Source organism: Gymnoscopelus microlampas, assembly GCF_963454915.1.
Source record: "Gymnoscopelus microlampas genome assembly, chromosome: 4".
In the NCBI taxonomy this organism is placed as follows: domain Eukaryota; kingdom Metazoa; phylum Chordata; class Actinopteri; order Myctophiformes; family Myctophidae; genus Gymnoscopelus; species Gymnoscopelus microlampas.
In genome coordinates, this window is record NC_139941.1 from 41,586,245 (window position 1) to 41,601,230 (window position 14,986).

A 14,986-nucleotide genomic window follows, 5' to 3' on the forward strand; every position below is an offset into this window, starting at 1 on the left:
GGCTCCCTTTCTGAATGTTAATGTAATTTGTGAAGAAATGTATACTATAGGTCTAGGCTTTAGTTTGCCAGCAGCATCCATACATACCTAACATCTCAAACTAAATCTGTACAGAATGTTATGTTGTAGCACAATCTGTGCAGAAGGTTCTGTTGTAACATAACACATGACTCCCCAGCCTTATGTGACCCAATGTAAAAGGTTTAATTGGTACATTTCTACTGAAGCAGCTGCCATGGGACCCACAAATAAAAGGTGCAACTCTTTTCTCTCTAATTATGCAAAAACACACAACTTTGAAAAAAATCTTTTTAATTACCAAAATAAAAAGTTCAACATTCCCAAATACAAAGAACAGACCTTGCACACAATTACACCCTTTCCCAGGGAAAGTGCAACCTGCTGAGCTACTGTATTTGATTATATGGGACATCCTTTTCTGAGATAGCAGCAATGTTGACTTTGTGTTGAGTACAGTACAGACTTTGATGTTTTGCAGTGAGCAGGACAGGAGATCAGATCATGTAGGTGTAGGGGAGCATGTCTCAAACCCATCACCACACAGGCAAACATTGTCATGCTCTGGTTCTCCAATAGGGACAGACACTTCAAGCAAACCGATGCAGTTATAACGCATTTCAAATCACTTGACAGTAAAACGTAATTCTTTAGTAATAAACTAACCCAATCTGAGGGGCCATTTCAATAATCTGATATTACACATTTTAAATCAAATGGAAAAAAATAGATATATACATCTCAGTGATATTAATATATGCAACTGTACAGCAACTCATTTTTTAATATACTATCTATACCACAGGTGTCAGTAAACTTGTTGCTATATCTTTGAATAGTTAGTTCAATATTTTACAACTACATGAAATAAAATTGTCTAAAAGCATTAAGACACTTCAATCCACTCCCAATGATATACGACACAAAAAAAAAGGGGGGGGAAGTAGACAAACCGCATCCACAACACAAACAGAAAACACAGAAGATGATTTAATGAAATAGCACCGTTTTCCTTGTTGTCTCAAAACTCACATACTGAAACAGGGTGTGGCAGAGAGACCATATATTGCCGTTAGTAAAATTTTAAGTGTTTAACTCCTAGAGTGTACACATCGAACCAAAATGGACCCTTAGAGGTACATTAACACCAAGGATGTTTTACTGTGCATGTTGGATTTCAAGACCTCATCTCTGTGATACCGACCAGAGGTAGACTTGATTAATCGGGGTAGATTTTACATCATTAACCATTTCTATTAAGTTGATATGAATGCCAATTATTTGCTGAAGTGACTTAATCAAATATCTAGTCTAGCATGTGAATGATGACGTGTCTTCATAATTGGAAAAATACATTTTGGGAGCAGTGAGCTCATGTTGCTTTTCCTCCTTTGCATAATATTGATATTAACCTTAAAAAAAAAATAAAAAAAAATAAAGCAGTTCAATGTCTAGCAGGTACTAAGGAATAAGATGCCATCATGAAAGACATGCCATCTCAAACACCACTATCACAGGTTATACTTCGCAGTTGCATGTGAGTGGTGGTGCATTAGTACAGTGTGTGATACTACAAAAGTGCTTTCTGGTAGAACATGCTAAATTGGCGATCAACAGCCACACACACTAGCAACCACAGGCAGATCAGAGAAAGAGAGTGAGAAGCATGAAGGGATTTCCCCATTATTTGGCACCTAGTTGACTCACCCTAACTCTATTATGAAGTGAAGCTCCATGTGTTTGTCCTCGACCCTTACTAAGATATGTAAGTCAATTGCAGCAATTGTTAAGAGAAGTGCCCTGCTGGAGATTCTCAGACAATAGAGTAGTGCTAGCTACAGTTCATAGGCAGATCTGAGGGTGAGAAATTGCATTAGACAAGATCGCACGTGGTCGCGTGCCACACATTCCTCTTCAGGTTAGAACACATGTAAGAAAAGCATCACAGACGTTTCAGGAATGAACATGTTACAGATATGTTTAGTAATGGAATGAATAATTAATTACGGATTAGAGTCCTGGGTTCATTTTTTTTCCTTGGTCATACTAGAAAGTCAAAATTCAGGGTCAAAATTAAAAGAACACTTTTCTCATATTATTTATTATTCAATGTGCAAATAATGTGAGTTATGTTTCAGAGGGTGAAGTGGGCATATAAACATTAAACATCCACAAATAAAACATATTTTGGGGCATTCGGGTAAGACTTTGCTGAGCTGCATGGGTGTGGGTTAAGGTACAGTCTGAGTCTCCTAGTGACAAGCCCACACAGATGCATTTCTTCTGTGAAGAAGGATGACAGGTGAGGGGGGGTTGGAGCAGTGTTGCAGAGCATTAGGACTTGAAGACATGCACAGCCCTCACCACGTACTGCCTGCATATCGGGCACTCGCTCATCCTCTTGCCACACTTGGTGCATGTGACCATGTGACCACACTCCAGGAGGACGCAGTCTATCACGGCGTCCATGCAGATCCTGCAGAGGTTGTCATCAAGAGTTGTCAGCTGACCCTTGTCACCGTCTGCCATGAAAAACAAAGACAGGGAGAAGAATGTCAACATAGTATCATATATACAGTACTAGTCATCCATCGCGTGCAGAGTTTGAGCCCGTCACTTTAGCCTGTGGGTTCAAGCGACCAGAGTCTAATGCCTAATTTATGCTCTGTCGTATGATGGAGTCGCATGCCAAAATAGCCAATCTGCAAGATCACAATGCGGCGAATCCGCCAGCGCTTTGTGAGCTTGTAGATTGGGTATTTTCGTCGCATGACACGTCATACGATGAATTATAAATTAGGCTTAAATCTAACAGATTGAATTTCTCATTCAGTTGAGATGCCATACACCCGCAGGGATGACTGTTTACTGCACTTGACATCGTTTCATGCATCTTAATGTTTTCATTTAATGGATCATGTGTTTTCAAAATGTACTGTTACATGCTTTGCTGCAAACCAGATGTACCATTTGGGATAGTAATGTCTTGAACTGAAGTAGAAAGCTTGGAACACTGGATGAGGCACAGCATGAACACTGTAACCAGGTTGTTTTTGTGTTTTGTTTTTTACAACTAAAATAACTCGCCTTAGACAGAATGACTTATCTTGGCACAGTTGTGCTTGGTGTAAGCCACAGGGGGAAAACCAATTCCAGGAAAATGTCATCATCATCTCATTACAGCTTCATGACAAGGTGTTTCCATGACAACTGGCCAATCTTTATCACTGACAGGTGTGTTAAGTAAGGGAGTGAATGGCCCAAAAATATTGCAATTCTGAGCCCATTTAACATAAGAAACCTAACAGTCAATATAATAGATTTTCTTTTTTATCTCGGAGCCGTCAGATTAAACAAAGAATGGTTCATATCATGCTCCTCAATGCCTTCTGTGCATGACAAAGAACAGGTGGACATAATAATGGGCCTCTTAAGTAGAATAGGAGAATGGATAAACCAATTCTCACATGACAAAAGAGAATGCAGCCTATTTCATGGTTTTCCTGATATACCAGCAGAGAAGCTGGCTACTCTCATGCACGATTAAAATACATATCACTCATGTTGACAACACAGCATGAACCAAGCAATTCAGGACTGCATCACACATGACAACAATGAGCAATGGATCACGATGAGTACAATGACTGTGGCAGGCAAAGATGACAGGTGAAAGGTGACACTCGTTGGACAATGGAGTGGGCAAGTCAGATGGCATAAGTGACACACAGGGGCAAAAACAACAGTGGCTAAGTATTAGTAAACCTTACCTCCCATGGCACCTCCATTGCAGATAGGAGGTGGAGGTGGATAGGCAACCACTTGTGTGTGTGTGTGTGTGTGTGTGTGTGTGTGTGTGTGTGTGTGGGGAGGGGGGGGGGGGGGTAGAATAAAGCATGAGACATTAGATCAGTGGTATAGGAGGAAATTCTCATGTGTACTATACCGTTTACATTTTTACATTTAATATGCAGTACATACATATTCCATTATGAGCTTGAACATCTGCTATTTTCGGTATAAAGTATAAAGGGGGTGGACTACCTACTCTCCTCTGTACTGATCTGTCATGCTTCATAGACATGAGATTCTCTCCCTCACATCAAGGTTATTATAGTTTCCTTTTGTATTTAGTTTAGATTTTTATTTAATTTGGCTAGTTTTGTTTTTATTGATTAATATATTTTATTTTGGTTTTATTACTATCCGTATTAGTTGTATTTGTTTCATTACAATATGAGGGGATTTGTTAGGGGCAAGAATGGACTAGTTCAGAATAGGTATTACCAAAACACAGCACTTTCTGAAGTCTATTAAGAAACCTATTATAGGTTATTTTAGTTATTTTTAATTTCAGTAACTTTCATTTTTGTCTGAAGTTTTTATATTTATTTCAGTTAACCCCCCCCCCCCCCCCCCCCCCCACACACACACACACACACACAGCACGTTTTCACTTAACTCTAATAACCTTGTCACACACCCAGACACAGACAGGATCAATCTCTTACCTGCAGTTATAGCACCGCTCACATTTTCCACTGAAGAAAAAAAAAAGACAAATCACATTCTTTAAAAGAGTAAACATTAGCTTTCATACCATGCTCAATTATTAAAAGGTGCTGTAAGTGATATTTCTTTGGTTAAAACAAAATGTTTTGTTAAAAGGTTATAGCTCTACATTCTAATAGTATTCTAATATCATTGTTATATTATGATAGTTTGTTCAGTAACAGGGATCTCTCCATGTCTTTAATAAACAGAAAATACATTTTCAGTGGTGTCACCAATTTCCTCAAATCATATAGAGATCCAATTTATCAGCTTCAATTTAATAATTTTCCAATTCCAATTATGTATGATTTTTTGTTTTTGTTTCATCAATTCCAATTTAATTTTCCTTTATCCTGGATTCCTGTATGAGTTCTCTCTTCTGATTGGATGAAATTGGTATCCCGACCTGTAAATGTATTTTTTGTTTACTAAAGATCTGGAGAGACAGGGAGATCCCCGTTTCTTAACAAACACGTTAAAACAGTGAATGCTATGGGAATATAGAGCTATTCAACACGTGTTTTAACAAAAAGGTACGCTCCCGTTAAGGATGTAAATTGTAAATGTTACAGGACAATAAGTAGTACCCACTTGATTTCCTGTTCTCCTCCGTCTCTCTGTACAGCCTGCTGACGCGCTCCACCAGCTCCCATTTCTCACAGCACCCTGAATAGTTGACAAAGTTCCTGGCCAGGATCTCTTTCAGCTGCCGGACCGTCAGGCCCTCGATGTCCCTCAGACTAGAGATGTCCGAGAGGGATGCCCTGGCCCGCCGCCGTGTCTGAGGGCTCACCTGAGTAGACAGCACGAGAGCTGGATGAAACCTGACACTTTGTTATACTACAGAGCAGTGGTTCTCAAACTTTTTCATATCAATGACCCCCAAAATGATATCTATTTGGCTGCGGACCCCCCATCTCAAATATGTTTTGAGCCAGGGATTTTTCAAAAATAGCACATTTACAAGCTCATAGCACGGCGCTATGAGCTTGTATATCTGCTATTGTTTAATAGCCAAAGTATAAAATATGGTTAAAGTGGTTAAAATGATTGTGACGCTACATTAATCCGGGGGGTCCCCCGGACCCCATTTTGAGAACCAATGCAATGGAGTATACATTATGCATTAGTCAACATACCGTAAAGAGACCTGTGCATGCACTCACTCATGGTTCCATAATGAACCATGAAACAAAACAATATCATTTTCTTTATTGGTCCGTTTGGATTTTCATGAATCCTGTTCTAAAATTAAAGTCTGGGATTTTTATGCGTTTTATACGTTATTGCTTTTATTTATTGGGGGGTTTTGCACATTAAGGACTTTGTGTAATTTTCTTATTGGGAAGAGGCTGCACTTAATTTGTCAGAGACAAAAGTGTTTCAGATGGTCTTTTAACAACATTTTATGGTGATGATGTGCAATGCGAATCACTTTAGAGAAAGTTTATTATTACTTTCAAACTGAACAAACCAAAGCATTACCATTTAATTTCTTCAACCAATTGTTTTTCTTCCATGTGGTGAAAACCAAATTTGCACAAAAAGGGGTGTCATGTGGACTGTGATTCGATGGCAATCACATTATTCACACACAAACACCCACACATCGTCAATATTGTGCAGAGCATTACTTATGACATTCATTTGACAGGGATTAAAGAAGCTAGTGATCTCTAATCAAGAAACATGAGTATGTAAATACTGTTGCCTTCAGAGAGGGAAATCGTTGCGACTAACACTGAAATTGTTATTGTTATTATTTAGCAGGTAACCTGTGGGTACGACGTGGATGCATACAGTATGGCCAGGGGAGGCCTCAACAAAGGATTTGCCCAGACTGGATTAAAGGCCAGGGATTCTGTTTCGCATCCATACAGCCTGTTTAGGAAGCTGACTTTAACAATATTACTCTCTGAAAAGAATAATTGCATCAGAATGCAGTCTGTAAATTCAAACAGTAGATATTGCCGTTGCAATTGACCATATTCTTACCACGGCAGCCATTTTTCTCGAACGTCATACACCCGGCTAAGGGTGATATCAAAACGGGCACTGTAATACATAGCGTGAGGGGCGGAAATCTGACTTGAGGCTGGAGGGGTTGCCCGCACGCGATCTAAGCTAGCTAATTTGACACTGTGTTATGTTAATTCTTCATTATTAATCTATATATACAATTTGAATCCTGCGCCATGTCGGTTGTCAGTATGTACGTTGTAACGTTGTATGTAGCCAGTGTGACGTAATCTCACGACAGCATGACATCACGCATGACATCACATCCTACCTATAAATTCTAGGATGCCGTCAGATCGCACCAGTTCGACGGCTTCCATAGTGGGTTTTGGTCATTGGAGAGGTGATGCACGTCACCTCTTTCTGAAGTGGGTACTTTCAAAGCCTGCCGTGGATTTAGGAGAGCACAAAACTCTCTCTCACACTGTGAGGTGCCTGTAAGGTGGCACTGCAAAGTGAACGACGCGTCACGCTAGACGTTCGGGCCGCGGAACTTACGTTACTTACAATGCATAAGTCGGTTTAGGTTCTATTAAATAAGTAATTTTTATATCATTTATTTTTATTATTCTAAAATGGACTTGGGGGGAGGTCCAATCTGAAGCTAAGGGGAGACAAATCCCCCCCGTCCCCCCCGGGATCTCCGTGCCTGCATAGCGTCAAGTTATTTATTGTGCAGCCTAGTAAGAAATTAGGTGAAAGATCACCTCAGGAGTACTGGGGTCCAAGTTGAGGAGGGAGACTGATGTGGCATCACCTATATCCTGCAACATAATCAACAACAAACACAGATGTTACTGTGCGCTACAAGGATAGCACCCTATTACTACTTGGCCAAGACAAGCCAATAAAAGGATTAGGACTAGTCACACCTTGGCTTGAACCATTGATACCTGGGTGGACAACAATACTTCTTACCATCCATTAATAGACAAGCTTACTGCTCCCTAAGTAGAACGGGTACAAGTATTTATAGTGGATCTTGGCTACTTAGAGTCACTCTCTCTCTCGTTAGAGTGGCAACTCTAACGAGAGATTATATCAAACCGCTGTCATTCTCTCTCTCTCTCTCTCTCTTTGGATGTGTTGGACTTTGAAAAAAAAAAAGTTTCACAAATCTTTCCAAAAACAGATCTACGAGTTCACAACATACCACATCGCGATATCTGCTATATCTGAAATTCAAAAATTCAAAATGACCGCAGATGTTTAAAAGTGAAATACAAGCTCGTCTTATGCTCCCATGGTTCACTCTACCTGGTTGGTATCAGAGCTGTCACTCCTGCTGAGTGGTTCCTCCTGAGAGGTAGCAAGGGCAACCAACTCCGTGGCAGACTGGGCGGCTGATGGAGGCGGCGGGGTGTAGAGGGAGCGGGAAGTGAGGCTGGCCGTGTCGGGGTCCTCGTCTTCCTCCTCGGGACCCTGGTGGCACAGCACCAGGTCCACCAGGTCCGCCTTCTCCCTGCAGGTGTCCGTGGGGATGTTGCGCAGCAGCAGGTACTGGCGAAGGTCTTTGACGCGTAGGCGCATGAGCTGCGGCCTCTGGAAGGCCGTGGCCTTCAGCAGGTGACAGGTGGTACAAATGCGCAGATTCTCTTGCAGCACGGAGCAGAGCGAACAGAAGCTCTTCTTACAGTCACAGCAGATATGCTGTGTAAAAAACGAAACAAAAAACAATTGACTGAGGCTTGCTACGAACGTGTGGGTTATAATGTAACAATATAGTTGGTCTACTCTGCACTCTTTTGCGGTATTTGTCACTGTATATTTGCATATATAGTGAAATGAGGTATCTGCATTTAACCCATCCTAAGTATCAGGAGCGGTGGGAGCTATGGGGGCAGCGCTTCGGGGGGCAGTTAGGGGTTACATGTCTTGCTCAGGGACACTTGGACACACAGACCAGGGCCAGGACCGCGAACCTTCTGTTTCCCAGGCGGCTTCTCTACCCACTCGGCCGCCACATCGGCAAGCATGCGCATTCTGCTGTGCAATTGCTATGTTTGGTATCGTCATAAATCATTCATGGGAGAAGCTAAAAAGATCACGATTCATTTAATACCCAAAATTAGAACATTTTCGCCTACAGTATGCGCTCTTTGCTTTGCAGTATACCGTGTACATGACAGAGGTATAGAGAGCTGGCACAAACAAACCAAGACCTGTGGAAAGCATATCGATGTCAGTACCAATGCTGCATGTTTTAACCATCCACATCTGCTCTGCTACCCCAGACACAGAGGCAGGCTGCAGCCCATTTCTTTTAAGTGACAAACATCAAACAGTAACGAATGCGAGCTGAGGGATTAGATTCTCAGCTGGCATGAGAAAGTGCAGCACAAGGTTCAGACAGCAGTAATTGAATGCTAACCTGCTGCCATATGAACATAACACTGCCCTCCAAAAAGATGATATTACAGACATCTGCAGCAGTCCTTCTGTCTGTGAGACTGCAACCATCCAGTGGAGCATTCTCACCAAAAATCAGTATACTCAGGACGTATGTTAAAGTTACAATGCCTAAGATTTTTTTTGTTGTCCAGTAATTATATTAATAATTAACCATTAATACTATCAGTTAAACAGTACATTTTATTTTGTGTGTGTTTTTGTTGGCTTCAGTATTTCCCCCCCTTAAGTTACATATGGAGGCAGCCACCATGTTATTAAGCTGCAAACTGATGTATGATTACTGCCTTATACACGTACCAACACAGAGAAATAATGAACCATGTGCACTTCAGGAAGTTGCCGTGGGATTTGTCAAAACAATGTCTTCTTGCAGAATAAAACCGTGTTTTGAAATAGATTTCGAATTGAATAAATATCTGAGCTTTACATCAATCAAAAATGACATTTGTTGACTGATGCAATTACGTACTACACACCAGAGCCTTGGATTAGAGAGTTCCGCCAATGAGGGGGCAGAAACAGCCCCGGTCACGTGGTTCATGTAAACTGGAAATAGTTACAAATGCTCATAAACTCCAGTGCATTCCGTAAACTTCCGGTTTAGGGATTTGTCACTATTCGCGAGTAGAATGCTATGTAGAAGACCTGGCCCGACAAAGTGAACGGAGATGACGCAACTCTCCTTGAATGGCTCTGCTACACACAACGTCACATGCAGCAAGGAAGATCTAATGGATTGTGACAGCAAACCTTTACAACGCATGTATGAAATGCATTAATTCAATACCATACATATTGGTTAAAAAATTATGTTTTATTACTTTTAAAAAATCCTCAGATTGTAGCCGTAAATTAGGTTACTTCCTATCCTCTAACACAGTACATTTCTTTTACAGAATCATATCATATGGTTTAACTATATGGAATTAATTCAAATCCAGTGGTCAGTGCATTCTCCTTGAGTGTCTCAGAGGACAAATCATAATATTACATATACATTTGTACCATAACCACTGATTCTGCATTAGAAACATCCCTTTGGAATAGTGGTTTAGATTTAGGCTTATTTCGTCTGCACACCTTGGCACTTTCAGAAGAAGGAAGGTGGAATTGCATAATAGTATAATTAGAAACATATTTTCCAGATTGAATCCAATCCATTAACACCCCCACACACAAATAGGACAGGCTGCCCCTGTGTTGTAAATGACTAAATAATGTGTATAACCAAATGATTCCATTCTTCCGCCATAAATTGGAGTAAACCTAATTCTTGAACATTTATCAACAAAATGTAAAAACTCACACTTGGATTATCACAGGTTAGCCCTGGTTGATTATCGAAGTGGTTCTCAACCTTTTCAGGCCGTGACCACCCAAAAGAATCAAACTTGAACTGGGGACCTGTAACGGACCCGAAGGGGGGTTTCCAGGAGTATAAATGTGGTGTCCCTGATACTTTTATTTTGAAGGACTTCCTGCCAAAACATCAGGTCTGTGAGGCTTTTACTTGAAGAGTTTCCTGCTCACAGGAGCAAATCAGCTGCAATTAGAGTAATCAAGTTCACCTGGTGCTGATGCCAGGGTGGGGCTGCAGCAAACAATAAAATGGGCTTGGTGGTGAAGAGCAAAAATGACTGCACAGTGTTGAAAAAATGTTTGTAAACTAATAGACCCTGGAAGGATGGGTTAAGGACGGACGCCAATGGACCCTGGAAGGATGGGTGACGGACGGACGGAAGGTTAAAATGACAAACTATGGAACGAATGGAAGCCTCACACCATGCCACTGTCTACCACAATTAGCACCTAGCTGGAAGGGAACAAGGTATATGTCTCTGTTTGATGGATTTGTTGCACTGTTTATATGGTCTTATTGTTATCTGAGTGATCTTATTGTTGGCTTTTATTGTCTGAGGGTTATTGCTATAGTTTGTACCTTTTTAATGTATGTTTCTATTAAGATGGTTTATGCATTCTGTAAGTTAATTTAGATAATTTTGATATAGGCCCATGAGTTTTATGGGAAAATGTATTGTACCATTTTGAGCTTGAGATGTTTATGGATTATTGTATTGATTAATTGATTAATGTTATGTATTTTATGTTTTTTTTGTAGTTTCTACGTTGATTTAATAAAGAACCACCAAGAAATCATCAGTCAGACTTCACCCTTTTAATGGCCAGCCGGGACCGCTACAGGACACCCCACCCTGATAAGTACTTGGAATTGTAGGAGTTGAGGCCTTACATTAGTTTGACTCGGTTCCACAGATATTGTGAAAATAGCAGATCTACAAGCTCACAAAGCTTGTTTTTGACCAGTTTTGTGTAACCAGTTTTCATAGTGGTCAAACATGTTTGACCAGTAGTTTGTTGATTACTTTTGATGCTGTAATGGCCTTTTTCTTTTCTTTATTTTTAGGTATTAAAAAGGTCTTAAACGTCCTTAAATTGTCACTTCACTATCATCTGGGGACCCCCCAAAATCATGTGGGGCCCCCAACCACTGGATTATCACACAGGCCCTAGAACGTACCTTCCTCCTGAAGACGGAGAAGGCCTGGCCACAGGCCTTACACACAACACTGGGGCTCCCTGAGGTGGTGGGCGGGTATGTGGAGTATCCTGCACTGGGGGCAAAGCGGAAGGGTCCGGCACCAGCACCAAACCCTGGCTGCTGGCCTCTAACTGCCCCTGTGCCCATGACTTCGTTCAGCAGACCACAGCATGAAGCCCACATGGACGTGGCCCCTGCCTGGCATTCCCAAAAACAGATACCTGTTTATAATGCATTTAGTTACACGACATATTTTTCTTCAATGAGCTGTCGGGTCTCTACTCTCTAGTTAGAGTTAGATCAAGACTTGAAGATATGACGTAATAATGGATTGATATAATATATTGTAATATATTCAAGTCTGCATATCTGCCTTCAGGGGAGTCCCATCTGTGCATACCAGAATCAACCTGAAATTAATAGGTGTCGTGCTTTGATACTGTGTGCACTGCACACAGGTTATTGCACATTTATATGAGTGACACTGACACATGACCTCATATAAAAGCTGATTGTGGCTGGGTGCAATTCTAGCCTTGGATCAAGACTATCATAGATGTAGTTTATAGAGTCTGACTTTTACTTTCGTATTGGATACATAAAAATGTCAAAATCGATTAAAAAAAAACACATCTATGATAGTCTTGATCCAAGGCTAGCTGGGTACAATTCAAAGCATTTTGCCAAGTGGTTGAAGAGCGTAATAAACAAAGCAGGCAAGCAAAGTAATGTGGGGGGGGGGGGCATATATTATCAATAAACACTGACAAAACAACACTTGCATTTTATGTGGTTCTTAAGATTTAACTATACGATGTTACAGGGATAGAAAAATACACTGAAACCTAAACCATCTGGGGATAGTAAAGTACTAGTCTTGGATCAAGACTATCGTAGGTGTATTTGATCGATTTTGACATTTGCACATCTATGATGATCAAGATCTGATACGAAAGTAAAAGTCAGACTCGATAAAAAAAATCATCTATGATGTCTTGATCCATGGCTAGTAAAGAACATAATTCAGAGTTGAGACAACATATGTTTCACTTAAACGAATTACGTTACACAGCAAGCAATAGCTAACCTTAATGCCAGCTGGCAGAGACAACAACATGAAGCTTGGTTTGCTACGTTAGCTAACGTTAGCCACAACAGTCGAGAGACCAATTAAGGTGAGCTAAATAGAGCCATCATATAAATCAATGTAATCGTACCTTCATTGCCCCAATGTGTGTAATGTGTGAGAATAGATTGATAGTCGAATCATTGCAACAAGGAGCTTGACTTCTTTAGACGAACTGTCTGTCATTCTGTCTGTTCTTCATTCCCAACGGCTGCACAGAACTAGTGTTGCCAGATTCTGCAATAGAAATAAGCAACCAGGGTCTATGAAAACAAGGCCAAAAGAAGCGAGCCCATGCATCGCCCTTTAAACATAATACATTCACATTGGCTATTTGAAAATAACGATCGACGCGTTGTGAGCTTTTAGATCTGCTATTTCTTTTCAAAAAAATCTTGAAAACAATTTGACATTTTAACAACACAAATCAAAACATTGGGAATTTGGGAAACAAGACCAAATAAACAACTACACTTTTGAAACAAGCCCAAAAAAAGGCAACCCGCGCAACCACCAATATTTACAAGCGACAGAAAAACAAGCCCAGAGTAGCTTAATCGTAAGCGGACATGGCAACACTGGTGCGAGTGACTTGATGCAAGGAGTGGACCAATCATAACACGGAAACAGTGACCCATAGCCCGGGAGTTGGTGGCACTGTGATTGGCCAGACTCTGTTGACTTTAGAGACTGAGTGACAACTACTGGTGACGCGAGGTTAGACAAGTACAATCCTCATTATCCCATTATTTAATTTAATACTTTCCCCTCTAGTTTAAAAGAAAAGGGTGGTGGGAGGGGACGCGGGGCTTTGGATGCATTACATTCTGGAAGGACTAATGTACACAGCATATTATGCTGTGGTCCACTGTCTCAGAATACAAGAAGACTCACCTCAAGACAAACTCACCTCAACTGAAAAAGGAATACTCACCTCGGGGGTAGGAACAGTCACCCCGGGGGGTGGGTAAACTCACCTCAGGACCTGAGAAAACTCACCTCGGAACACTCACCCCGGGGGTAGGAACACTCACCCCGGGGGTAGGAAGACTCACCCAGAAAAACTCAATGGTGTAATGTACAGTGAGTTTTTGTTTTTTGGGTGGGTTTAACCTTTCCCCTCTACACCAAGTCTGTATGTTTAAAAAAGGCACATCTACCGGCTTGTGAGCTTTCCTTTTTCACAGAATGCTTTCATAATGAGACACGTTTAATCCATACTGGATTAAATTCTGTCTTTGAAGGTATAGAATTACCAAATTATGTTGTTCAATGATATATTTGTGTTTAAAATACACACACACACACACACACACACACACACACACACACACACACACACACACACACACACACACACACACACAAAGAGTAAGGCATCAAAATGTACCAAAAGTAATATTTCTAAAAACTAAAGTTCTCAAACAATGCATGTGTGCAATGCAATGTTCTATGCTGTTATCATTTATACCAGCAAAGTAGTAGGTAACTAAATATCCTAGGTAAAAATAGGGAAAAGTGTTTAATGCATGTTTTACAATAGTGAAATGTATATCTAATAGTAACTAAAGTTCAATAATGCTTACTATAGTGAAATGTATATCTAATAGTAACTAAAGTTCAATAATGCTTACAATAGTGAAATGTATATCTAATAGTAACTAAAGTAACTAAAGTTCAATAATGCTTACCAAAAGCTTTTCTCACAAATGTGTTCACACAGAAAACAAAACATTATACCTGTGTTTTACCTTCACTGGAGTTTTTCTTCATTTTTCTTTGTTAAGTAAGTATTTGTTTGCATTATACACATTGGAATGTTCACTTTTCTGATGAAATCTACCTTGTATTTAAAGCACTTTAATTAGCTAAATGTAATTTAACAACATACATTGACATTGGAATGTTCATTTCTCTGGGTTCCTACCTTTGTTTGTTTGTTTGTTTGTTTGATGGGGGCACAGGAGTGAAGGGGAGGAGGGGGGTTGACCACTTAACACTAATATCCCATTCCACTTAATGATTCATTGTTTGATATCTAATAGGTGGATGGGGCAAGGTGTGGAGCTGGAGACACATAGCAAATGACCATGCTATTTGCTATTTGCATTCCTTGTTCACTTTTCTGATGAAATCTACCTTTCATTCATTCTGTGAAAATGGAAAGCTCACATTATGAAAGCATTCTGTGAAAATGGAAAGCTCACAAGCCGGTAGATCTACCTTTTTACCTTTTCTGATGAAATCTACCTTGTATTTAAAGCACTATTTAAAGCACTTTATTAATTCTATACCTT

At 40.3% G+C, this 14,986-nt stretch overlaps 1 protein-coding gene across 3 annotated transcripts; it reads right to left on the reverse strand.

Annotated features, from left to right (window-relative positions):
- Nucleotides 1-295: 295 nt before the first annotated feature.
- rnf34a (ring finger protein 34a) lies at nucleotides 296-12,915 on the reverse strand. 3 transcript variants are annotated; one of them, XM_084053929.1, is made up of 8 exons: nucleotides 12,781-12,915; nucleotides 11,543-11,761; nucleotides 7,849-8,241; nucleotides 7,299-7,355; nucleotides 5,164-5,365; nucleotides 4,530-4,559; nucleotides 3,789-3,839; nucleotides 296-2,540 (listed from the first exon to the last, which is right to left on the reverse strand). In XM_084053929.1, exons 1-8 carry the CDS (start codon nucleotides 12,784-12,786, stop codon nucleotides 2,353-2,355), a joined length of 1,146 nt encoding a protein of 381 aa, XP_083910055.1. In that variant the 5' UTR covers nucleotides 12,787-12,915; the 3' UTR covers nucleotides 296-2,352. The 3 variants fall into 3 exon arrangements, with proteins under 3 accessions (XP_083910055.1, XP_083910056.1, XP_083910057.1); XM_084053930.1 differs by having other exon boundaries at nucleotides 11,543-11,784; nucleotides 12,781-12,894; XM_084053931.1 differs by lacking the exon at nucleotides 3,789-3,839.
- Between the last annotated feature and the right edge of the window lie 2,071 nt (nucleotides 12,916-14,986).